This window comes from Euleptes europaea, chromosome 19 (genome assembly GCF_029931775.1).
Source record: "Euleptes europaea isolate rEulEur1 chromosome 19, rEulEur1.hap1, whole genome shotgun sequence".
NCBI lineage: Eukaryota > Metazoa > Chordata > Lepidosauria > Squamata > Sphaerodactylidae > Euleptes > Euleptes europaea.
The window spans coordinates 14,131,624-14,157,579 of NC_079330.1; the positions used below are offsets into that span (position 1 = coordinate 14,131,624).

General features: G+C 45.2%; 1 protein-coding gene across 1 annotated transcript; it reads right to left on the bottom strand.

The window, feature by feature from the left end:
* Positions 1–1,822: 1,822 nt before the first annotated feature.
* Positions 1,823–25,494, bottom strand: NOL9 (nucleolar protein 9). The gene is made up of 11 exons (XM_056865113.1): positions 25,307–25,494; positions 15,343–15,470; positions 14,725–14,863; positions 13,828–13,924; positions 12,274–12,371; positions 11,832–11,993; positions 8,905–9,196; positions 5,555–5,666; positions 4,930–5,107; positions 3,247–3,380; positions 1,823–2,036 (listed from the first exon to the last, which is right to left on the bottom strand). The coding sequence occupies exons 1-11, from the start codon at positions 25,353–25,355 to the stop codon at positions 1,968–1,970; spliced, it is 1,458 nt and encodes a 485-aa protein (XP_056721091.1). The 5' UTR covers positions 25,356–25,494; the 3' UTR covers positions 1,823–1,967.
* Between the last annotated feature and the right edge of the window lie 462 nt (positions 25,495–25,956).

Sequence of the window (25,956 nt, forward strand, 5' to 3'; positions counted from 1 at the left end):
TTGACAAACCGTAAAAGAGGGTTCCAGATGCTTCTTGGAAGGCTCCCTTGGGAGTGCAAAAGGGATGCCATCACCTCAAGGGCATACACCGAGTCCGTTTCCAGCTATGCGCCAATGTGCGTGCATGCACGCTTCTTGACTAGTGCCTAGAATTACTAAGTAGTAATCCAAAATAGACACCTCTGTGTACATACATAGTTGTTCAAAACCTGACAGATAATCTATACACCTATTATAGATAAACAAAGACTGTAGTGTACAAAATACACATAACATACACACATATACATTGAATATATTCACATTACAAAAATCTCAGTCCAGTATACCAATAATGGTTATTTACCTTCCAAATATGAATTGCAGGTAAGTATTATTCAAAAGACTCAGTTCTGTAGACCAATAATTATTCTTTCTCTTTCAGGTATACATAGCAGGCAAGTACTATTCTTTCCAGAAGAAGGATACTATATCCTTGTGAGACTGTTACGGACGGATCCTATGGCAAGGTATAAGACATAGGGAATGCTAGGCTGGTGAGGTGGAACTGATGAAGAATTGAAACGATCGTCTTCCCCTCTATTTCCCTGATCCTCCTGCTTCTGGAAGGAATAGTATTTACTTGCTATCCATACCTGAAAGAGAAAGAATAATTGTTGGTCTACAGGACTGAGTCTTTTGAATAATACTTACCTGCAATTCATATTTGGAAGGTAAATAACCATTATTGGTATACAGGGCTGAGATTTTTGTAATGTGAATATATTTAATGTATATGTATGTTATGTGTATTTTGTACAATACAGTCTTACTATGTGTATAGATTATCTGTGTCAAATTTTGAATAGAATTACAAAGTGGTTACCCCACAGATTTGGAGGAGCAGTACCACCCCATGAGCTGGCCCTGGTATGCTTTGAGGGGTTATTCATTCAGGGATCCAGAGCAAGTCACTCGCCCCCAGCCTAAAAGACAAACACTTGAGTTGTTAAAACCCTGAAAGCAGAAATAAAAGCAGCCTGAATCCCCTGCTAGTTAGATTCTTTCACTGCTGCCCAACTTTGGAGTAAACGGCCCAGCGCAAATTTTTCTGATGAAAACCTTGTACGCTCATTTTAGTCTTTTTCAATGCACAATGACATCTCCCGATGCCAGCAAAGCAGCTACAGCATTCTTTGAGAAACCGTGCAAAGCCCTCTCATACGTTTAACTGGTTTTTAAACATGAGCTCTTAGCCACTTCCGTCTGCACGAAGGTCTTCCGAAACACTCAAGCGTCTCGGAAGGGACAGTGCTTCCCCCTGCAGGAAACAATTATATAAAGCAGAAGCCAGGCTATTTTAAAAAGCAAATGTCTTTCTCGCTTCCCGGCATCTAAACTGGATTTAGCACAAAAGAGTCAACGTTAACAGCAAGCACGGACTGTCAAAAACGGGACCAATACAGAACTCCAGAAGTGATGGATGAATAAGAAGGGTTATTTCACTGCAAGAGGAAAGTCCAAAGCTGTTCGACACATATAATAGGAAGAGGAAGGCCCAACAAGACATGGATTGACTCAATAAAGGAAGCCACAGCCCTCAATTTGCAAGACCTGAGCAAGACTGTCAAAGATAGGACATTTTGGAGGACTTTCATTCATAGGGTTGCCATGAGCGAAGCGACTTGACGGCACTTAACACACACACACCTTTGGGTGAAATTCTGTACCTAGGAACTCAATTAGTCCAATATCAGGGTGTTTACACCAGATGTTTAATTTTAAAATTGTAAAAAAAAGTACACAATATATAGACGACTCAGTGGACCAGCATTATACTATCAGCTGTCAATATTGTCACTTGTGTCTGGTGGGAGGGAGGTCCCCTAAGAACAGGCCAAGTTCTCCGAACCAGTCCCTGCCAGCGAGGCTGTGAACAGGAGTTTACGGCCGAACGTGCTCTCTCCTCTTGAGGTGCTTTTTCATTTTCAATTTCCCGGCACCTGAAATGCCATAGTTGTATTCTGACGTGACGTACGGTATTTCCCCTTCAATTCCTGGCTGGGAAAAAAAGGAATAAGGACTGTTATTCTACGCATCGCTTCCTTCCCACACTCCTAGGCAAATTCCAGAGAGACTGAGAATTCCTTTAAGCGAAAACACAAGCAGGCATGCAGGGTAAACCTTTAGATAATTCAAACGTTGAGCAACGGCACAGAACAGTGAGGGACAGGGCGAATATCCAGAAGTCTTGTGAATGGTGTAGAGACGACGACAGGAGGGGACATCGTTCTCTTTCTTTACGGTTAACGAAACGCAGATCGTGGCAATGCGACAGGTGCAGGGGACTGACCAAAGAAGCCCTTCGCCGCGCCATGTGTGATTAGGGTAGGGAATCTCCTGCCACAAGATGTCACAAAGGCCAATGGCTTAGATGGCTTTAAAGGGGGATTAGAAACTCTCATAAAGGAGAAGCCTCTCAAGGGTTATTAGCAGTTGACAGCCCAGCAGAACCTCCCTGAGCACAGAGGCAGCGATACTTCTGGTCGTCAGATGCTGAAGACAAGCGACTGGGAGCCTGCCGTCTCCGTCACCTGCTTCTGAGCTTCTCTGTGTATGTAGGGTATGAAACAGGCTCTCTCGCTGGAGAGCCGGCATGGTGTAGTGGTTAAGAGTGGTGGTTTGGAGAGGTGGACTCTGATCTGGAGAACCAGGTTTGATTCCCCACTCCTCCACATGAGCGGCGGAGGCTAATCTGGTGAACCAGGTTGGTTTCCCCACTCCTACACACGAAGCCAGCTGGGTGACCTTGGGCTGGTCACAGTTCTCTCCGAACTCTCTCAGCCCCACCTACCTCACAGGGTGTCAGTTGTGGGGAGAGGAAGGGAAGGTGATTGTAAACCGGTTTGATTCTTCCTTAAGTGGTAGAGAAAGTCGGCATATAAAAACCAACTCTTCTTCTTTTAATGGCACCCCAAATCACTACGGCTGCCTCAATTCAACAACTGCGGCAACTTATCCAAATGCCTCAGGGCCCAATTTGGACTGGGACTGTATTGCTGGGGAGGAGAGACCCCAGCCTCCGGCCATTTTCCCGAGTCAAAATGACTCTGGGAGTGGGGTGACGTTATCTGCCCCATAGACGAGTGCAAAGCAGATCTGTTTCCTGCTGCCAGAATACACCTGAAGTCTATTTGCTGGCTGTCAATGAAGGATGAGCAGACCTCCCCCTTATTTTCAGCTACTGCATGTCCAACTTATCCTTACTTGGTTCAGGAACACGCAGTTAGGAACAGGGATGTTTCCAATTAGTAAGCAATTCACAAGTCGTAAATTCTCTGGAGCTACTGGGGTCAGAATATGATAGAGTTTCTTGTCCATGTCCACGCCTCGGACAATTCCTGTAAAACAGAATGGGGGGGGGGCACATTACAATTGTTTTAAGTTATTTTGCAAGGCAGTAGCATTAACATACACATAAGTTTCTGAAATTCTAGAAATATATTGCAACTAAATAGAAATCATTATTCAACCAATCCACCTAGTTTGAAATAGATCTATAACACAATCTGAGTATCATATAACCCAGAGAGATGAAAACAGTTAGTAGTAATTTCCATTTATGTTCTTATCCTTAAGAGCCAGCGTTAAGTCATGGTTAAGAGTGAGACTCTAATCTGGAGAACCGGGTTTGTTTCCCTACTCTTCCACATGAAGCCTGCTGGGTGACCTTGGGCTAGTCACAGTTCTCTCCGAACTCTCTCAGCCCCACCTACCTCACAAGGTGTCTGTTGTGGGAGGGGAAGGGAAGGTGATTGTACGCCGCTTTGAGACTTCTTAAAGGTAGAGAAAAGCGGGATATAAAAACTAACTCTTCTTCTACTTAATCAGTACTTCTTCCACAAATGTGAAAACCACAATCCAATAAGCATCAGATTACCCTCTCCCTAACCTAACACAGGACAGCTCTGAGGAAGGGAGGTTGAGGAATCTCCCCTGGGAAGGGTCATCCCAGAAGATGAAAAAAGTAGCTAAATTCTGCGCTACTATATACAAGATTCATCAGATAAAGCGGGGGCTTAGCAATCCAACCTAAAATGGAGAATGTTATTTTAATTGGAGGTTTTTAGCTAATTTATTTATCTATTTAAGAATTACATATCTCATAGTTTTAGATACTGCATCTTTTCATTCTAACTTGTAATCGATATGAATATTTTAATGGCTTTGCTGTATTAATAAATAATCTGAAGCATCAGTTGAAGAGGTACTAAGAGCTAACCGGAGCCAGAAAACCACACTCCTGATTGGTGGAAGCTCAGCTCAAGGCAGATTTTTGTCTCCAAGCCTTCATCATATATGGCTCACATCCCATCAACAACTATGCCCCATTAAGGATCAGAAAGTGGTGAAGGAAAGAAGGCTGAATGAAGAGATCCAAGGAGCCAAGTATTGGCACGCAGAGAAATCCATCCAAGCTTGTCCGCAAGCAAGAAGCCAAGATACAGGGGCTCCACAAACATGCTCCGGTGACCCCCTCCCCCTTTCTGGAGTCTGAAAAGGACAGCCAGAGTGGCGTAGTGATTAAGAGTGGTGGACTCTAATCTGCAGAACCAGGTTTGATTCCCCACTCCTCCAAATGAAACCTGCTGAGTGACCGTGGGCTAGTCACAGTTCTTTCAGTTCTTTCTCAGCTCCATCTACCTCACAAGGTGTTTGGTGGGGAGGGGAAGGCGACTGAAAAGCTGTTCTGAGACTCCTTGAAGGTAGGGAAAAGCAGGGTATAAAAACCAAATCTTCTCCTTCTGGACCCTCCCTGCCATTTCTTTTAAAAACTTCATTTTTAACTATTCCCATGCACACCTGTTGATTGCTCTAATTTCACATGAAACCTAGAATCCAAAACACGAACCCAGAATGAAGCCGTAAGATTAGACTAATGCTGCTTACCAAAGCCCAGGCAATCGCAGATCGGTGTCTGCGTTAATAAGACTGGCCCATCCTCTTTACACTGGACCTTATCCGGTACCTGGCAAAGGCCGACCCAGCTGGCGTTGACAGAATACAGTATGTGGGCAGGAGCGACGTCTGTATGGATAACCTTGATGGAGACAGCGCTGAAAGGTACCTAGGGAAAAGTATAAATGTGTGAATATACATCTAGACGGTTCAGCCCTGGTTAGTACATGTTTTAATTGTTTTTATGTTTCTGTGTGTGCATTTTAGCTTTGGCTTTATTTTAAGGATGTGTTTTTTCAATGGTCAGAATGGTTTTAAGATATGCTTTATTATTGTCGAAGGCTTTCATGGTCAGAGTTCATTGGTTCTTTATTATGCTTTATTATGTTTTTAATCTGTTAGCCACCCTGGTGGGCCAGAGGAGGACAGAAAGGTGGGGTATAACATCTGTTAACAAAAAAAAATGAAAATAAATAATAGAAATTGTCCTGCATAGGCAAGCTTAGGAAGGATGTCAGCTCTGAATCCTGACTGATTAAATAAGACCTCTGTGGCTACAATCCAACCCCAAAGTCCTGTTCAGCAAGACCTCAGCACAGTCCCCCCACCATTTTACCTGATAGGGTACCAGGCTGTGCACAGGAAGCACCAATTCCACGTCGGAGGGCTGCAACTGACCCAGGTATGACAGGACTGCCATGTCCCGGAGGACACTGCTGTGGGTTCGCCTGGAAGAGAAACACAAAACATGCCAGAGACTGGAGCGTGCCCTGTAAGCGCTGTCTGTGCCACTGGCCTTATGTGTACACGTTTGTTTATGCTCTCAGTACATCTTCTGAACAAGATGAAAACAGCCCTCTCCCGTTTTTATTGCCAATTACGATTCAGTGAATTAATCCAGACTGATCTGCGGCAAGTCAAAATTACCCTATAGTTTCCTTGTCTTTTCTTTTCTTCAAATTCCTTCAAACTCCCTGGCCCAGGATGTGGAGATGGCTGCCAACTTGGAAGGTTTTAAGAGGGGAGTGGGCATGTTCATGGAGGAGAGGGGTATTCATGGCTACTAGTTAAAATAGATACTAGCCATGATTCATACCTATTCTCTCCAGAATCAGAGGAGCATGCCAAATATATTAGGTGCTGTGGAACACAGGCAGGACAGTGCTGTTGCAGTCGTCTTGTTTGGGGGCTTCCTAGAGGCACCTGGTTGGCCACTGTGTGAACAGACTGCTGGAATTGATGGGCCTTGGTCTGATCAGCAAGGCTTTTCTTATGATCTTATGTTCTAAATGGACAGGTGGGAAGGCAGCATGCTATAGCCTGACCTTGTCAGAACTCGGAAGCTAAGCAGGGTCGGTACATGGAAGGGAGACCCACCAAGGCAGGCTCTGCAGAGGAAGGCAATGGCAAACCGCCTCTGCTTCTCGCTTGCCATGAAAGCCCCTTGCTGGGGTCACCAGAAGTCAGCTGTGACTCGACGGCAATTTTACACGCACAAATGGACAGGCAGGTCACTAAGAACGCTATGGGCCAGGGACTTTTCTGTACCAGCATGCAAGGCTGCATCGGTAAACATCTAGATTCTGAAAGGGAGCCTCTGTTCCGCTGCCCACTGTTTACAACCCCAAGTCTGCTTCCAACGTGCTATCTGCGGTACGGGAGCTCACGAAAGCCTGGCTCCCAGCCGCGCTGCCAGGGCCGTGCCTGAAGAGGCAGTGGGGAGGGCAGCTCTGGCACTGGGAGGAGCGGCAACAAAGACTCCCACTTGGTCTGAGACTTCCAGCATGACCTCACTGATGTGGGTGGCTCTTTCCCACACCGCTGAGATCATAGTGGAATAGCTCAGCTTGGCTAATCTCTCGTGAAATTATACATCAGCGTCCAACAACATTAATCCCCTCAAAGGAAGTCTCTTATATGTGTCTGGATCATTTGAATACATTTCTCCTGTTACCAGTTCGTACTTTTTTAGCCTTTAGTTCTGACTGTTGTAAAGAACAAATCAAATCAAACCTTTATTGGCATAGATCTTTTCAATACTATATTCATTGATTAAAATACAATCTTTGAACGATAAGGTATCAATAAAGTGGTCTTAATATAATCAGTTTGTTGGGGTTTAACTCTGTGGAGGAGCTTGGCACAGAACTCCTAGAGAGGTTTCCAGGAATCTTGCTACCATCAATGTTGTGTGCACATTACTGTCTCTTAATAGGTAGTGCACTAGGGCCGCATCTGTTTGGGCTGGACTATCCTTAAGTAATGGCAACAGGAATTTTTTCCCGCGGGAGTGCATAAAGATCACAGTGTGGTAAAACGTGGGCTACCGATTCGGGTCACCTCTTTGTGCAAGCACAGAGCCTCTCTTCGTAAGGGATTCTGATGTATCTGCCTCTAGTCACTGCTGTTAGGAGTAGATTTAAGCGAGCCAGCATAGACTGGTGTCTTAACATTGGAGAGGTCAAGTTTCAGAAGTAGTCTGGAAGCTTATCTTGAGCCGGATAAATGCCAAAAAAGAGTGGCAAACATGTTCTGTTGTAAAGAACAGAATTATGAAGATGCAGAATTATGAAGATGCAGAGATACTAGTGGAATAGCTCAGCTTGGCTAACGTCTCGTGAAATTATATATCTATCAGCGTCCAACAACTTGAATCCCCTCAAAGGAAGTATACGCCTCTTGGTCATTTGAATACATTTCTCCTGTTACCGATTCTAACTTTTTTAGCCTTTAGTTCTGGCTACTGTAAAGAACAGAATTATGAAGATGCACTTATCATTTGGATATATTAGCCATTTTGGGGAGGGGTTACGCTGCAAAGTGATATGGATGTGAAAGGGTGGGCTGGGAAGGAAAAAAATGCCCCTCCCTTAGCCCATCCTGCAAAGGAGGGAAGGCTGGCATGCCCTTCCCTGCTCCAGGCGGGCAAAGGATTCTGGCTGGCAAACCGTGCCCACCCCTGCAGGGTGAGAGCTGCTCCTCATTTGTGGTTGGGGTGGCTGCCAGGGGAGGATAGCCCCAGCAGTGTGGCCTCAAGTGAGGAGACCAGGCCATCAAGAAGAAGAAGAGGAAGAGTTGGTATTTATATATGCCGACTTTCTCTACCGTTTAAGGAAGAATCAAACCAGCTTACAATCACCTTCCCTTCCCCTTCCCACAACAGACACCCTGTGAGGTAGTTGAGGCTGAGAGAGTTCAGAGAGAACCACGACTAGCCCAAGGTCACCCAGCTGGGTTCATGTGGAGGAGTGGGGAATCAAACCCGGTTCTCCAGATTAGAGTCCACCGCTCCAAACCACTGCTCTTAACCACTGCACCATGCTGGCTCTCTGATCAGCTGATCAGCCCACAAGGACTTTTTCCAACAGGAGAGCCCAGAGACAAAAGGACTAAGCGAGAGGGCTTGTTGGCAGCCCACTGTGTGGATGGGGTCCGTGAAGGTCCGGATGTTCACCCTCATAAGAACACAAGAAAGGCCCTGCTGGATCAGACCAAGGCCCATCAAGTCCAGCAGTCTGTTCACAGTGGCCAACCAGGTGCCTCTAGGAAGATACAAACAAGACGAGTGCACCCTCCCACTGCTCCTTAAAGAAGCCTGCCCCTAAAACTAGCTGTTGACAAGGGCTCAATGCCAATCAAGCCCAGGGGAAATTGTGCAGGGATTCTGGAGCAGGAAGACGCAGAGCACACAAAAATGATTCTTAAGATCAGCCAATAACCCTAGCGTGGCATAGATCAGAAGTCACGTGGCTCCTGCCCAACAAGTTTGCAGTACACTCCGGATGGCAATGCTGGCTGGGAGAGGGTTGAGGACTCCCACTGCTTGGAGGAGATGGGACCTGGGGGCAGTGGAGATGTAGGCAAGGAGAAAACTTAAAAACTTGCTTTTACTGAATGCAAAGATATTTCCTCCGCTCTTCCTTTTTGTCCTCCTACCCCACACACACACCTTCATTCTTTACTTACCCATCGCCAGCAATTCCAGCCCCGGGGAACTCTGGCTGAACACACAGCAGCTTGTGCCCAGAACGCGGTAGGTGGAAGTTTCCTTGGCCTCTGCCCAGCTCCGAGTCCTCTGTCGCACTCCCTAGGCTCTTGCATTTGAGGGGCCCTTTGCCTTTCGTATGCAAGCCTGTGGAGCTACAGGTATACTCTGGGGAAAGCTGAGGCATGTCTTTGAAGCTGTCTGCACTGATCTGAACAATGTGGCTGGGCGACAACAGCCGAACAATGTCGATCAGAAGGAGCAATCCGGCACCTTTGAGTATGGGGGAAGAGAGAAGGACAGGCATTAGGGCTATGGCTGAGCCTCACAAGGACAGAATCCGGTATCTCATCCAGAATTGGGCAACCTGCGAATGTCAGCGTTCCCACAGAAAGTAAGCACAGAGCTCTAGTCTCCACAGTGGCAGAAAGTAGCTTGTAAGCGGGTGAGAAACGTTATTTCGAAAAAATCTATTCCAAATTTGCTAGTTGTAAGGGCGCAAGCACAAAACTACACAGAACACCAAAGCTCCAACTACAGCATCTGCATTCTCCCTTTGCTCTGAGTTTGAAGTTTCATTCTAAGTGAACATATGGACTAGAAACATTCCTTTTCAAGATTAAAGTTGAAATTCTCAAGAGACTGAATGATGTACTTTTCCTGCCTTGCTGCAGAACTGCAGCCCTGGGTAAGAGTGATCTGTACGTATTTCCTTCTACTGAAAACACCATCTTGAACCTAAAATTCCTGCCAAAAACTGTCAGTGCTGGTCCTCCAGGCCAATGCGCAAGACAGGATGACAGACCAGAAAGATCACTGGCCTGATCCAGCAAGGCACCTCTTATGTGCTATGAAAACAGGAAACTTGGGACCAAATTATGCAAATACAATGAAGTGAAGACTTCTGCTCAGTGCTCTCAATGTACCCTTCATTACCTTCTCTTCCAGATGTTTCCAGAACCAGATATGCAGAATAGTGCAATCTGCAATTCCACAAGAGCAAAAAGAAAGCACGGCTTAGCATTTATTTCAGGCAAGCACGGAACTAAAGTTCAGCAATGCGACAATTTCAGCTTTTATTTTCTCCTTTAAAAAGTGATTTTCAAGTCTTCCGGGTTGCAAGGACAGGCTCAGGCGTATGCCTTTCAAGTCTGGGGAAATCTCCAAAGGGCGGGACGAGAAACACACGGCTCTCCGTTGCTCAGGTGTAAAAGGACCAGTAAGCTACATGAAACCAGCTATCCCTGACCATGACTGGGAGAGATCCTGTAATGCTTTCTGCCTGCTTATCTATTTGCCCACCCTCCCCATGCATGGAGTCCCACGTTCACTTGCCAGACTTGGAACTGCTGGAAATGTAGTATTTATTTAATTAATTTGTACCCCACCTTTCTCCCCAGTGGGGGACCAAGGTGGCTTACATTGTTTTCCTCTCCTCCATTGTCTTTAGTTCACTGTTAAGGGGCTCCATAGATGGGCAAGGTTGCCGAAGAGGCCGAGCCAGAACTGGAGGGTCCTGGAGACAGCACAGGTCAGTTCTCTGTGCTTCAAGAGTTAAAATAAGATCAGAGCCTTAAAACCCAGTTGACCTTGGAAAAATCTGCCCCATGGCCAGGTGAGATATAGGACAGCACAGAAAGCCAAGAATGTCTCAACCACAAATAATCAAAAACAAATTCAGTTAACATAACAATGTGTCTATGCTGAATGCTTCTGGGTCTAAAAAACAGTTTACTAACAAATATCACCAAAATAATCCTAAACATCCAGTACATATGAAAACAATTGCTATGTAGTATACAGCCAAAATCAACACAATTATACTGTCACAGCCCAAGAGTAAATGAGCTCAAAAATAGTTGAACTGTAGTTCCTGTAGAAGAGCATATTCCAAATAAGTCCTTATCTAGCTGCAAGTCCGTAAGTGTTAACGATTAATGAGATGGTGAAATGTTTGCCTTGGACTCCAAATGCAGCTGAGCATATAAGAGTATTCCACTCCCACAATGATAGTAAAAGACAGCTCAACCTGAAAAGTCCGTGCTGAATAGCTCTCTTCTGTAGTATGACCCAAAATGATTCTACTTAGCAGTAGACGGCAGTCAGACAATGCTGGTATAGCAGCCCAACCGGTGATATTTGTAGTGCAGAGGGACGACACTATGCTATAGCCTTTTGGGCACACTACTTTCTCATACATGGTTATTGGATACTTTATTTAGGCTGATGATGTGCTAAGCCACGAAACGACCTTTTGTCCTGGACATTTGTCGTCCCTCTGCACTACAAATATCACCGGTTGGTTGCTATACCAGCATTGTCTGACTGCCATCTACTGCTAAGTAGAATCGTTTTGGATCATACTACAGAAGAGAGCTATTCAGCACGGACTTTTCAGGTTGAGCTGTCTTTTACCATCATTGTGGGAGTGGGATACTCCCATATGCTCAGCTGCACTTGGAGTCCATCTCATTAATCTTGACGCTTATGGACTTGCGGCTAAATAAGGACTAACCTTATTTGGGATATGCTCTTCTACAGGAACTACTATTCAACTATTTTTGAGCTCATTTACTCTTGGGCCGTCATAGTATCATTGTTTTGATTTTGGTTGTATACTACATAGCAGTTGTTTTCATATGCACTGGATGTTTAGAATTGTTTTTTAAACTCAGAAGCATTCAGCATAAACGATAGACACATTGTTGTTATGTTAACTGAGTTTCTTTTTGATTATTTTGGGGCTGAGGCATTCTTGGCTTCCTGTGCTGTCCTGTTTGTTTGTGCTTGACCCAGTTTTCAGCACAGTTTTCTTTTTCTTCTTACAAGTGAGATATAGAGTAAAACTCCCCTTCTGAAGAAAAGGGCATGCCCATTGCTGGCACATGTCCTGGACCAGCACGCTTACCTTTCACCCATCCCATGGTGTTGATTACCAGAGGCACATCTCTCTCATAGGCACTGAACACATACTTCAGTGTGTCAAGGTATCTTTCGGTCTCCTGTTCGCAACTGGTTTCACCAAAGTATACCATTTTGCGGGCCGTACGCAGGTGAGTGAATGGTGGGCCTAGAACGAAACAGGCCCAATAAAACCGCAAAAGCCACATTGAATTCAAATGCAGAGCAAATACGGGAGGGTGCTTCACCACCCCCAGCTCCTCAAACGCAACCAGTAACTGGCTTTCCTCCAGCTGCACCACGTAAGCAGTTGTCCTCCCCCACCCAGTCTTTGTTTCACCCCTTTCAGAAAGGCTGGTGTTCCAAAGAGCAGCTCTGCTAGCTGGAGAGAACAGAACAAGGGGCTGGCACATTTGACACGCTTCTCCAAACCACTTCAAAGCACATACCCAGAAACGGCTCCGTCACATTAATTAGAGAAATACAGCCGGGAGGCGTGAACTCCGTCTGCCCCAGATCGCATTCCAAAAATTCAATACAGGGAAGGCTACATTAAAAAGAGAGAGGGAGGACAGATTTTAAGATCTCTCAGTCTACAAAGGAAGGAACACAATTTGAACAGGGTAAAGATCAGCGGCCTCTCTCGGTCAGAAACTCTTGACTACCAGAAACAGGATGGTTTGGGTGCAAAAAAAGCATTGTTCTTCAGCTTCACCTCTGCTCTCTGCTTTCTAGTCTCCAAGCAAATGCTACATGCACCGAGATGCTACTGACCAGACAAATTAGGTCCAGACAGACAACAAAAGCAAGCTTGCTCCCTAAGAAAATAGACTGAAGTTGGGGAAAGGGAGGGTAGTTTGCATCCCCTTCTGATGTGGCAAATTCTCATCTTTGTGCTCCAGCCCCTGCCCTCTGGAGGGCACCCAATCACTAGGCTTTAGCACTTCATAATATGAAAAATGCCTCCAGTCTTCTCAGATACCACAGCAAAGCAAAGCACGGCAAGCAAACTGGCACTGGTTTCTATTGTGACTGGCTTTTAATAAACAACGTTTTCAGGACATCAAATGTATTTAAGAAGCAAAAGCATTAAGATGAAATGTTACAGTTCCAAGAGTCGCTAAAGAACGAGATCAACAGCTGGACAGATAGAAAGCTCACGCTGGAGGGGACAGTGTAAAAGAGAGAAGCACAACAAGTCATCTCAGCGAAAAAAGGAAGAAGCAGAGAGTCAATCGCACCATTTAATAGCCAAGTGCCAGACCTCTGTGCACATCACAAAAGCAGTCACAACAGGGCCAGCCATGGGGGTAGGGAGGTTTCTCCATACCTGGAGGAAGACTAAAGATACGCAGAAAAATTACTCTCTGTCCACCTCCCAGAAAAACCCAAGCTTTCTTTATGCTGCCACTAAAAACTGGCAGCATTAAGGGAGTGAGCAAGCACAAGCCCAGACTCTGCCGTGCGACTGTTAAGCTGAAGGCTTACAAGCTCTTTCCCTTCAGCAATTTGGGGTGGGGAAGGGAACTGAGGCTGCCCAGCTCTTCTGCCCAAAGAAAAGCGCCAAGAAATCTCCTGCACAGCATTGAGCCTCAAAGAGACTGGCAAAGGAAGGAGCAGATCACTTCTCTCTGTTGAAACTTCCCAAACTGACTGGCAAGACTAATTAAGATCAAAGCATAACAGAGCCTAATTAAATCCATTCAAAACACTTGTTTAAGTCGCAGGAGTGTAACTGCTCAAAGAAATACAGGAGGAGGTGGAAATCAAGGTCAGGGAATATGCGCACGACAGCATCCATCACCCTGTTCTAACACACCGAGGTTTCAGGAAAGCAAGTGATTGCCATTTGCTTCATTTCAATTGCAAAGGCAGAGGAACTGGGGAGGGCGGGGAGAAAGGGGGATTTTTCCTCCCTTGTGATTCTTCACAAGTCACCCACTTATCCTATTAAAATCCTTAAGAAGCTTGTGGAGTTCACGGGACAGAGGACAGTCACTCACCGGTTCAGCAGAAGATTGATCAGGTATCTGTTAAAAGTGGACTTGCCAACACTTTTGGGGCCACAAACAAGGATGACTGGGCAGCCTTCATCTTCCTCTGAAGAGCAAAAAGATATATCCCAAAGTGGATCATCCCTGTGAAGTAACAGTTCCTCTGCGCTCACAACTCATTCTTATCTTGTGAAGCAAGGGTTCACGCACACACACACACACACACACACACACAGATAGGACAATAATTAATTGCTAAAAGGCAGATATAGCCACCTTACAAAGATTCATATGTGTGTGTAGAAGGGCTATCAAGTCGCAGCTGCCTTACGGCGAATCCTCAAGGGGCTTTCAAGGCAAGAGACGAACAGAGGCGGCTTGCCACTGCCTGCCTCTGCGTAGCAACCCTGGCCTTCCCTGGAGGTCTCCCATCCAAGTATTAACCAGAGACGACCCTGCTTAGCTTCCAAGTTCTGACGAGACTGAGCTAGTCTGGGCCATCCAGGTCAGGGCACAAAGGTTAATATTACTACACTGTCTTCAATACAAGGACAAAGCAGAGCCACAGGGCTCCCCTTCCAGTTTAGCATCAGAAAAGACAAAGCTGATCCAAGCCAAGCACTGCTTCCCCTGACAGGCATATTTTTTTATTACATACTTTAAGGGAGATCTCACTGAATTTTGGTTACAGCTAACCAGGGGTGTTGAACTCAAACGTTATGAGTGCTGGATGTGATATAAATGCCATATGGTTGGGCTGGGCCAAGCCTCGCCAGCCCAGATCAAGAGTGGAGGGGGTGGCTGCCTTGGCTGGCTCTCGGGCCAGATAAGAGCTCTCCAGTGCGCCGGATCCGGCCCACGGGCCTTATGTTTGACACCCTTGAGATAACATTTTACACTACTCACCCTGACACGCTCGGACCAACTCTGCAATGGCTGAAGACGAGCTCTCTGACAAGACCAGCCCAATCTCCGGGACCTGCCTCCTGATGCCAGCAGAAGCAAGGGCTGTGTCTTCTGGGATCAAACAGGCAAGTTTTTGTTTCTGGGGATGAAGAAGCATTCCTTTGAGGGAAGTTTCCGCAAAAACAAGGTGAAAGAGAAGGGCTTGCTGCTATTTTGAGGCTTTTAGCTGCCTTGGGCTTCCCCTTAGGAGAGCAAGTTGTGGTGCGGACTGAGAAAAGAATACATGCAGCTTCATACTTGGGACAGTTGTGCAGCAACTGCAAAAAATGCTCTGCATGACTCCTACTAATCAGTATAATAGTTCCAAAGTAGTAATTAAACCTTGATTGAATTCAAGAGGACATCGAAACAGAGTGAGAAGCATCCAGGCATAAAAAGGACCAGACTTGGCTGAAATGCATACAACTCTTATTCTGAAGGGATTTTTCTTCTTAAATAGAAAGAACATATTGCCCAGACAGTCGTTACTTCGCCTCAGTATAACCAAAGCCGCCTGCAATCAGCTTTCACATCCAAAAACGCCATAGTGTAAATGACCAGGAAGAAGACAGAACTCACCTTTGCTCTGAAAACATGGGAAAAATCCGAGTGGCTGAGGATGAACCTTGTCGCTGGAGTGTCCAGACGTTCCAACAGAACCAGGGAACACTGGGAAACAAAGCTTTTCATCAGCTTGACTCTCGCAGCTGGGAAGAAAGACAACAGGTGAAGCCACAAGCCAAGTGGAAAACAGAGGCAGCAAAAGGTTTTTGTACCAGTACACAACCCTCAATGGGCCCTCACCCCCATCAGGGTCTGCAGCCTAAGTGTAGACAATCTTGGCCTGCAGGGTCTCACTGAGGGTGGCCCCTCCCAGCCTTGTTAACCTTTGCATTCATGACTTCCGGTGGAGAGCTGATTCAAGCACCATGTCCCTCGGGACTCTCCCGAGGGAATCCAAGAAACGTTCCAAATTGGGGTGCACCAAAGCACCCCAACCCGGTTCCTAACTAGTGGACTGGGAAGCAGGAACACCCCTGCAGCCGTGAAGAATGGTTTGACTCCCATATCCTATGAGGGAGCTTTTCTAAGTCCCCCGGAGGTTAGACGTTGTAATTCCCCTCGATGCCGGCAGGACATCGCCACGAACTCTTCTTGGCATTAGGCTTTGATCTCCTCTACCTATCACCAACTAAAGAACTATATTAATGGGAAGAAAACCTCATCCTCCAAAACCTACGTAAGTTGCAAGATGTTACCTTGATATAGAAGTTTTGCAAGATTGATAAAGCTGCTTGTGAAATCCGCGTCTCCCTACCCATCGTACAAGTAACTTTGTTATCTAAAATACCATCAGATAAAACGGCAGGGAATCTATCAAATTGATCAGTGGGTAGACTAAACAAACGGGACTTTTGAAAGACATCGTAACTGTCAATCGGATACAGCGACGTTGGAGGGGAAAGGAGGAATAAAACCCTCCCACCCATCAGTCATGGCGTCTCTCTGACTTAAGTAGGTCCGCCAGCCACGTTTTCACTGGAAGCGACCTGACTTGAAGCCGGAAGACAGCTAGGAAAAGAACTCGCTGATCCTTTAGGCAATTAACCATGAAGCAACAATAACGAGATGAGGGAAGACGGATATATCGCAGGACCGGAAGTGCGTCTCTCCAGTACAACAGTCAAGTAGTTCCTACATCCCAGGATCATTGAGAGGAGATGACAGAAGGTCCGCGATTTTGTAATTTCCGGTGCATTTCCTGTTTTTTGCTTTACTGCCGAACTAGAGCCTCTGATATACTCGATGGTATTTTAAAATTTAAAAGCTTGTTTCTATGCTAAATAGATTAATTTAAACCTACTCACCTTGGCGAATATGAAAAATAGACTGCTTTAAGCTACCCACACTACAAGATTAGTGCTTTTAGAACCTGCCAAATTATTCAACATGACTATTTTTGTTGTAATGTCTGGAACCCCGTAAAAGATCTGGATCTGTGCACAGCGTTTCCCTTGCATTATCAAAGTCTAAGGAATCCTTGAAAGAAGTAACCATGGACAAGAAATTACAAGAAATGTTTACCAAAGAAAATGAGCTGACTGCAAAACAATATAACCAAATGTCTAAGCAACAAGATCAGCTATCAAAGCAAATGGGTCAATTGAATGTTATGTTGACAACCTTTATCCAATCTATTAGTCAAAAATTAGACACGGTAACAGAAGAGATTAAGAATATGAAGACTCAGGTTACAACAATTAAAGCTGATATGAAGATAATGGATTCATCAGTCAAAAAGGTGATTGAAGAACAGAAAGAAGTAAAGACCAAGGTGGAAATTCTTGATAGACAACTTAATGCAATCCATTCCCAGGAAGACACAGTTAAGGACCAGCTGGCTATCATGGATTTGAAAGTGAGAGAAACTAATCTACGTTTGCGAAACCTGCCTGAAGAACTTGGTGATACTAGAGAGACAATTATAAGAACATTGGCTGACTTAACCCAAATAGATGAACACAATTTGAATTATGCAATAAACAGAACCTACAGAATCCCTTTACCTGCAAGTTTAAAGAAATCCAAGCCCAGAGACATCATGATTTCCTTCTACGACATGAGAATGAAAGATACTATTATGCAACTTCATTATGAGAAACCAATGTCTGTAGGAGAAATCCAACTAACAATTCTCAAAGATATCCCTTGACACTTAATGTCAAAGAGACACGTACAAAGACTTTACCATGATATTAAGGAAGAATGGAATAAAATACCGCTGGATTTTACCTCAAGGGCTCACCTTTGCATATAAAGAAGTCAGAATCATTACTTCACTGGCAGATGTTGGAGAATTTTTGAGAAGATATAGAAAAGAATTAGTGGATCTTTCTTTTGAAGAGAAGGAACAAAGAAGGAGTGAAAGATTTATCTTTGAAAGCAGCTGGAGGATCTACTTCTTCAGATGGTCTACTTAAAAGCAATCAGCATGACTAACATGACTTTATGGAATGTACATGAATAGAATGAAAAAGTTAAAAGGGAAAGGATTTTTTAATTATATCGGAAATTCCAGACAGAAAAAATTGGATACAAAAGATGAGGGAACTGATGAAAATGGCAAATCTTACTGCGTTGATAAATTAGAAGGACAATGTACAACGTATGGGGGAATGGGAGACAGGGAGGGTTTATTGTGAAAGTAGATTTTAAATGGGGATGTTCAAAGGATATTCATGATCTAATCCATTTTTTCCTAATATTATAAATAAGGTTCAATGATTAAACGTTTTGATTACTATATTATTATTAACCTGAAATAATGAAACTTATGTTTTAAAATAATATGCAACAACAACTTAATTGATATTAAATAGAGCTATTACATTTAATTGCATAGAATAATACCAGGATTAGAATTTTTAGGCAAAAGAGTATATAAATTTATCACAGGTGGAGGGGGTGAAGGGGGAGTCATTAGTAGTTAGTTTAAAGTTATAATGCCTTTCAACAATACTACATTGTTTTTTTATGTGTGATGATGGTTCTTATTAATTGTTGAAATGATCGATTGTAATATTATGGAAAAATAATAAAAATTGTTTTAAAAAAAACCCTTTGCATTCATATCCTATACTCTTAAGAAATTTAGGGCAGCACACCGCCAGTGGTGGTTTGGAGCGGTGGAGTCTGATCTGGTGAACTGGATTTGTTTCCCCACTCCTCCACACAAAGCCAGCTAGGTGACCTTGGGCTAGTCACAGCTCTCTCAGCCCCACCTACCTCACAGAGTGTCTGTTGTGGGGAGGAGAAGGTGACGGTAAGCCGGTTTGATTCTCCCTTAAGTGGTAGAGAAAGTAGGCATATAAAAACTACCCCTCCTTCTTCTTCTTCTCACCACAGCAAAAGATCAGGCTGAGAGACAGTGACTTGTCCAAAGCCATCCAGTAACTTTTATGGCTGAAAGAGCCTTGGCTACTTACCGTGAAGGCTTCTTCTGCTCAGAGGGACGAAGGGCATCTTCATTATGGGTGTTTCCTTTTCCTCTTATCTCGGGAGGCAGGAACCAAATATTTAAATTTTTCTGACCTCTGAGGGTAAACGCCCCCTTGTGATCAGTTAAAGACTTTCCGAGCCTTATATATTTAAGATAGACTGAAGAAACATGTTAGTTATAATTCTATACAAGAAATAAGTTCCTAATAAACATTAACGATGAACCTTTAGGATAACTATAAGTCATGAACCAACAAACAGCGTTTAACTTGAATTGAATGTCAACTGGAAGTTAGATGTAACCATGATTACCTGTAATTTTATTTTATTTGTTTTATTTATATTTTACTGACGTCTGGGCGGGCAAGATGCCCTTCGTCCCTCTGAGCAGAAGAAGCCTTCACGGTAAGTAGCCAAGGCTCTTTCTCGCTCAGAGGGAGAAGGGCATCTTCATTATGGGACATACAAGAGCTGTCCCCCGCCCTTGGGAGGGTTAGACGTCCTGAAGTATACTTTGCAGTACGCGTCTGCCTAAGGCGGCATCTGCTGACAAGTATAGATCTAATTTGTAGTGTCTCACAAATGTGGACACCGAGGACCAAGTTGCAGCCTTACATATCTCTTCCATAAAGCACGGCAGTCGAAGGCTGCTGAAGTAGCCGCACTTCTTCCCAAGTGGGCAGTAACGCCCGCAGGAGCAGGTAGGTTACTTATTCTATAAGCCTGTGTTATGTATAAGGTGATGGTCCTACTAATGGATGCCTTGGACATATGCTTGCCCTTGTCAGGTGGTGAGATATGAACGAATAAGGAGTCAGAGTTCCTAATAATTTTAGTAAGATAAATGTAAACAGGTAGTGCCCTTCTTAGGTCTAGCTAGTGCCAGGCCTTCTCCTTAGGATTCTTGGGGTTAGTGCAGAAGATGTAAGCACTATGTCCTGCTCCCTGTGAAACTTGCAGCTACATTTTGTCCTATCTCAGTGATTGGTTCGAATGGTAGTTGTGTGAGTGCTGTCAAAGCTGTGTGCAGGCTCTAGTTGTGAACCTGTGTCTAACAGGAGGAGCTAAATAACTGACGCCCCTTAAAAAGGCTTTTATGTGATGGTGTTTGGTTAAGCGGTATCCAGATACCTTGGGTACTATGGTAGCTATAGATGCCAGTTGCCTTTGTAGAGTGCAGGTAGCTAGCCCTAAGCTCTGTCCCTCCTGATGGCTTCCTTGTTGTCAATATGGTAGTGACGGCCACCGGGCTATAACCTAGGGCTATAAGTCATCTCCTTTCAGTGCCCGTGCGGTCAGTTTGTACCACCCTGGATTGGGATGGCATATTGGGTCTTGTAGAGGGAGATCTTGTCTGTCTGGAAGTCTCCAATGGTTCTGTATGGACATCTGAATTATAGATGGGAACCACGGTCATCGCAGCCAATATGGAGCTATGAATCTGACTGATGCTTTTTGAAGTCGTACCTTTCTCAATACCCTTGGAGGGAGGGGGGGACCCGTACAGTAGGTCGTGTGGCCCTGGTGACATTAAGAGGTCCATTTGTTCCGCCCCCTGTTGACGGTACATGGAATAGTACCTTGGCAGCTGGTGGATGATGCTGGATGCAAACAGATGAATCTGTGGCGTGCCGAATCTCTGAGTAATAAGTTGAAAGACCTCTGGATGTAGAGACCATTCTGCCTCGCTGATGTCCTGTCTGCTGAGCCAGTCTGCTTGTATGTTGACTGTGCCCTGAATATGTTCTGCTGATTTTGATGAGAGGTTGGACTCGGCCCAAGGAAAAATGTAGTCGCTTCTGAGGATCGTCCTGATTTCTAGGGCACTGATGTGAAGATTCTGTTCTTGATAGTCCATGTTGCTTGAGCCATTGTCCCTTGAGTGTGGCTTCCCAACCTGATAGACACGCGTCCGTGAAGATTTGAATTGGTGTTGGACGGAGATACCAACTTCCTTTCGTCAAATTCTGAGACTGAAACCATCATACTAGTCTTGATCTGACTTCATCGGTCAGGATGAGATTTCTGTCACTTCTTCCTTGGTATGTCTCTTTGGTACGGCCTTAAGAACCATTGAAGAGGTCTTGCTCGTAAGCGTGCCCCTTGAACTGCGGGAATGCATGCAGACATGTGACCCTTCAGTTTGGTCAGGGACATTAGAGAAGGCGACCGGGAATTAATCGCTTTCTTTGCTAGAGATGAAATGTTGTGGATTTTTGTCCACTGGAAGGTATAAGGAGTTTGTCAGTGTGTCTATGTCCATCCCCCATCTCTCTCAATCGTTGGGATGGAACTAAGTGGGTCTTTCTGAAGTTGATTATGACCAGTGTTCTGTTAACCTCTTTAGAACTCTCTCTGAATGATCTATGCTCTGCTAGTTTGAGCTTGCGCAAATCAGAATGTCGTCTGAGAAGGGTGCATTCTCACGCCCTCCTCGCGCAGAGATGTGACTGGTGTGTCCAGAACTTTGGTGAATACTCGAGGAGGGGCGATGATAACCCGAATCGTAAGGCCCTGAATTGGAAGAGGTGTCCCTTGTATGGGAACCGAAGGAAACAACAATGTGCCGGGTGTATTAGAATGTAAGAAAATGCTTTTCCCTGAGGACCTGTGTGACTGACTTTAGTGTCTCCATCCTGAAGCGCTTTAATGGGATAATCTGTTCAGAAACTTGAGGTCTAGGATGGCTTTCCATCCGCCGCCTTTGTTGGGAACAGTAAAGAATACTGAATAGACTCCCAATGTATGCTCTAATGGTGAGACTGGCTCCATCGCCTTGATGTCCAAGAGGCCTCTGAAGTTCTATGGATTTTTTTTTTTGGGGGGGGGGGGGAATGTTGGAGATATTACTAGTCGATGTGAAGGAGTGTAAGAAAAACTCTATCTGATAGCCTTGTGAGATAATGTTTGTGATCCAGAGGCCTGGTTGGGAGGTGACCACTGACGGTGTAATAGGCTGAGCCTGCCTTCCACTGACTGGTGGCTGGCGTCACTGTTTGGTTGGGCGGTCGGGTTTATCCCCTTTATTGCCCTGGAAGGTGGAGGATTTTGGAGATTTATTGAATCGTCCTCCTTTACTAAAGGAGCTGCGATTCTGGTTCCGGTGGTTTCTAGGTTGATCAGGTCTGTATCTTTGAAATATGTGGTATGCACGAAAGGACATAGAGGGAGTGATCCCTTGGATTCCTTGCGTAGAAACTTGTCTTTGGTCTCCACTGATATGGGGACCAAATTGTCTCCAAGCAAGGTCTTTCCCTGATACAGGAAGCCCATAATAACCAATTTTGATCTATATACTCCGCTTGCCAGGGGCGTACCCAGAGAGCCTTTCTGGCAGCTGAGGCTGTGGCTAGTGTTCTAGCTGCATATGACATGTTATCTAAGGAGGAATCAGCTAGAAAGAATACCACTCTCGAAAACATGGATGACATGGTATCTAAGGTAGAATCAGCTGGAAGGATACCACTCTCAAAAAAAACATGGATGCCCTTCTGGCATCTGATGCTGCGGCTAGTGTCCTAGCTGCATATGGCATGGTATCGAAGTTCGAATCAGTTAGAAAGAATACCACTCTCAAAAAACATGGGTACTCCTGTAAAGGCGTTTCTTTCTTCCTGTGGAAAAAGTTGATATAACTTCCTAGTCCAAATTATTGCCGCTCTGTATACTAGGGCAGATGTGATAGAAGCGCTTGATAGTGAGTGCCAAGGCCTCTGAGCATTTATGCCTGCTAACTCTGCCTTCCTATCTGTAGGGTCCCTAATCATGGCAAGGCCATGTAACAAGGTTGAAGGAGTGAAGGCAGTGACAGGTGATTCTACTGAAGGCACTTTTAGAATTTTAGAAGCACCGATAAACCAACTATAAAGGCTTCCTAGAGGCTGTGGAGCATTGTATGGGTGCCATTGGTTTCTCCCGCTCTGCTTTCAACAGAGTTAGAAATAATCAAGCGCTGGCACAAACCTATCTGGAGTCTTTTCTCCCACTCTGAGTCCTCTGAGAGATCAAGAGTAGCTAGGTTTTTATGCCAATGCAGAAGGAAATCTTCTGCGTTAAATACTATAGACAGTCTGGGTACCAATTGGCAATTTTGTAACCGTGAATTAGCTTTCAGCGCTGCTTAGGCTGGCCAGCACGTACTCTCTTGGTACTACTTGGACTGGTGATTGGCTCACCAGGATCTCAGGCAGAGGTCTTCCACATCACCTACTACCAGAATTGGCCCTCTGCATGCCAATCCGACGCTCTGCCACTGAGCCACAGTCGTTCCCCTGCTTTGGCTGATATTCTGCCCTTTTAGCAATCAGATTACTGTTTGTGGTGCTGGAGGGTGTGATCCCTACGATCCCTGTATGGATGGGGCAGGATAAGGAGGTTGTACTGCCCTTAAGCCATCTGAGAAGGCGTTTTTAATCAGGGCGGAGAGCTCTGCTCTTACAGGAGTAAAACAGGCTGCATCTATGAGGGGGGGGGGGCGAAGTCACCTTACCGGCAGTCGATGTCTCCGTTGATGCTTCCCGTCCTTGAATAATAATAGGCGAGCCGCCTGAGGACGGAGCATTGCGAGGCAAAAAGGCGAGCCGCCAGCCTCCTTCATTTTCCCCGTTTGTGCAGTGTGGGAGAAGTGGCTATAGCCGCTGTGTTCTCCTGGCTGCTTCCCGCTGCTTCCCGTCCTTGAATAACAATAGGCGAGCCGCCTAAGGACGGAGCACGGCGGGCGAGGCAAAAAGGCGAGCCGCCAGCCTCCTTCATTTCCCCCGTTCATGCTGTGTGGGAGGAGCGGCTACCGCCGCTGTTTTCTCCCGGCCGCTTTCTGTTGCGATCTGGCAGTCGCGTCTTTCAGGCGCGGCAGAGCAGCGTGCGTTTTGCAGCAGGCATTTGGCGCGCTTGTTAGCGGTCGAGCCAAGCCGTTTGTACTTGCCTGCGCCGTTCTTGCCGCTTTTGCCTTTCCCTTTTGAGTTTTGGTCCTCAGGTCACCAGAGTGACTGTCCAAGGGTTCATCTAATTGTAGTGGTAAGGCCACTAGCAGGCTAGGGTCTAAATTGGCAGGCGCTATATAGCTGTCCTGATGCCGATCCGCCATTTTTTATTTTTATTTTTTGGCGGGAAAAGACCCTTCTGAGGAGAATAGGCAGAAAATTAAGACAGTAAATAGAATTGAGTAGTAGATTAGTTAGGTTAAGTTTAGGTTTGTTAAAATAAGAATATTTTTAGGTCTAATAAGTAACGTTAAGGTTTCTCTATTATTTCTGTAGCAGAGAGCTGCTAGAAGGCTGCTCTCCCGTTCAAGGCAGGAAATAGAACTGGTCACAAGGGGGCGTTTACCCTCAGAGGTCAGAAAAATTTAAATATTTGGTTCCTGCCTCCCGAGATAAGAGGAAAAGGAAACACCCATAATGAAGATGCCCTTCTCCCTCTGAGCGAGAATACTCCAACCACTATGACCCACTGGCTCTCGCATGATACTCCAAGGGAGGATTCCTTGGACCTCAATTCCAGGACCTCGCACATCAAAAGCATCTACCTAATGACAAGCCACATAACGTTTTAAATGAAGATTCTTACCTCCTGAGCTTAGCAACCATCTGGTCAGCAGTTTTTACCAACGCTTGTGCTGAAAACAGCCACCTGTCTTAACTGAGCCACATAAAATTGAAGTAGCCCATACCAGATTAGCTGCTTTTGGATAAATTGTATTAAAATGGTGAAAGAACCTGGGTGCAGAACCTTTTTATTTTTTGCAGTTGAGACACAGCTGACTAATGGAGGCCCTGTAAGGTTTTCAAGGCAAGAAATGTTCAGAGGTGGTTTGCCATTGCCTGTCTCCGTGTCACGCCCCTGGTATTCCTTGGAAGATCTCCCATCCAAATAATTGCCAGGGTCGAAGCAGAGGGTGTGTGACTGGCCCAAGGTCACCCAGCGAGCTTCCCCAGCAGACTGGGGATTCAAACCTAGGTTTCCCAGATCCTAGTCTGACACTTTAACCACTACACCATGCTGGCTCTAGTGCAGGGCTCAGCCATGTCCATTTGCAGCTGAGTGTTCAAAGACAACCATTCTTTGCACAGACACTCAAAAAGTTCAATAAATCTGTCCACAAGCCTTCCACTTGAAGGCTTCTGTAGTTTAGGTTGGTTGGCACCCCAGGCTCAAGTGAGGACAGCAGAGTCAGCACAGTTTGAATAAGTGCTATTTACATTTATTTACAAGTGCAATAAATACATACAAGCAAGTTCTGGCATACTCCGACAAAGTGCTCCGCCAGACACTCTATTTGTAGCAGAGTGAATACATACATTCTTTGTACAGTTATATACAATTCTGCCTAGTCAATTAACCAATCAACTGGCAGCTGCTGAGTCATCATTCTCAACCTGTTCAGACTACATCTTTCTACAGCCATGTGACTACAGCTGTCAATAAACTGTCAAGTAGATTATTTCCATCTGCTCACTGTCTGCAGTCTTTCAGTATATACCGTCACCACTTCCTCTCTCACAAAGGCCGGAGTTCTTGAACCAACCAACCTGCAACACCTACTTACCTCGTGGCACAAGGTGAGCTCTCAGGATGGACCTGGCTTCCGTCTTCATCTCTTTCTTGGCTTTTTCTGAATCCTTATGGGCAGTGGCTTCAATGGAGAGGGCACAGTGTGTATGAGGGGAAAAGAGGTTGTACGGAGGCTGATCGGGAACAATGTTGAACCCAAACACTCGCACAGCCCCATACAGGCACGTCAGGCAACACTTCCCGTTGAATGTCAGGATCTGAGGAAGATAAGGAAAATGTAAAAAAGTCAAAGTCAAACATGGGAAGCCTGGTTCAAAAACTTTTGCTATGCATGCATGGGGACGTTACCGAAGAGAATCTGAAAGATTCTCCCTGACGAAGCGACACATGAAACATGCAGGAGTTGCAAAAATCATTAAAGAATTAGTTTCCCTTTGCACCATTTGTTTCCTTGCCTGCGTTTTGTCTTGGTGCAGCCCCCCTCTTTTTTTCACATGAGAATACAACAGCAAAATACATCCTTGTAGGAAAGATCAAATCAAGCCTGAACTGTCCCTAGAAACTACAATGACTACACTGAGACTATCGTACTTTGGATACAAGGAGGGCTGTGGCTCAATGGTAGAGCATCCGCTTGGCATGCAGAAGGTCCAAGGTTTAATCCCCAGCATCGCCAGTTAAAGG

Bases quoted from the DNA above. Each gene is read 5' to 3' on its own strand.
- NOL9 (XM_056865113.1), bottom strand. From the start codon at position 25,355: ATGAAGACGGAAGCCAGGTCCATCCTGAGAGCTCACCTTGTGCCACGA. The intron at 14,864-15,342 runs GTGAGTTCTGTC...CTTCATCCCCAG, and splicing joins CCCATGTTTTCAGAGCAAAG to AAACAAAAACTTGCCTGTTT. The intron at 13,925-14,724 runs GTGAGTAGTGTA...TTTGCTCTTCAG, and splicing joins GTTGGTCCGAGCGTGTCAGG to AGGAAGATGAAGGCTGCCCA.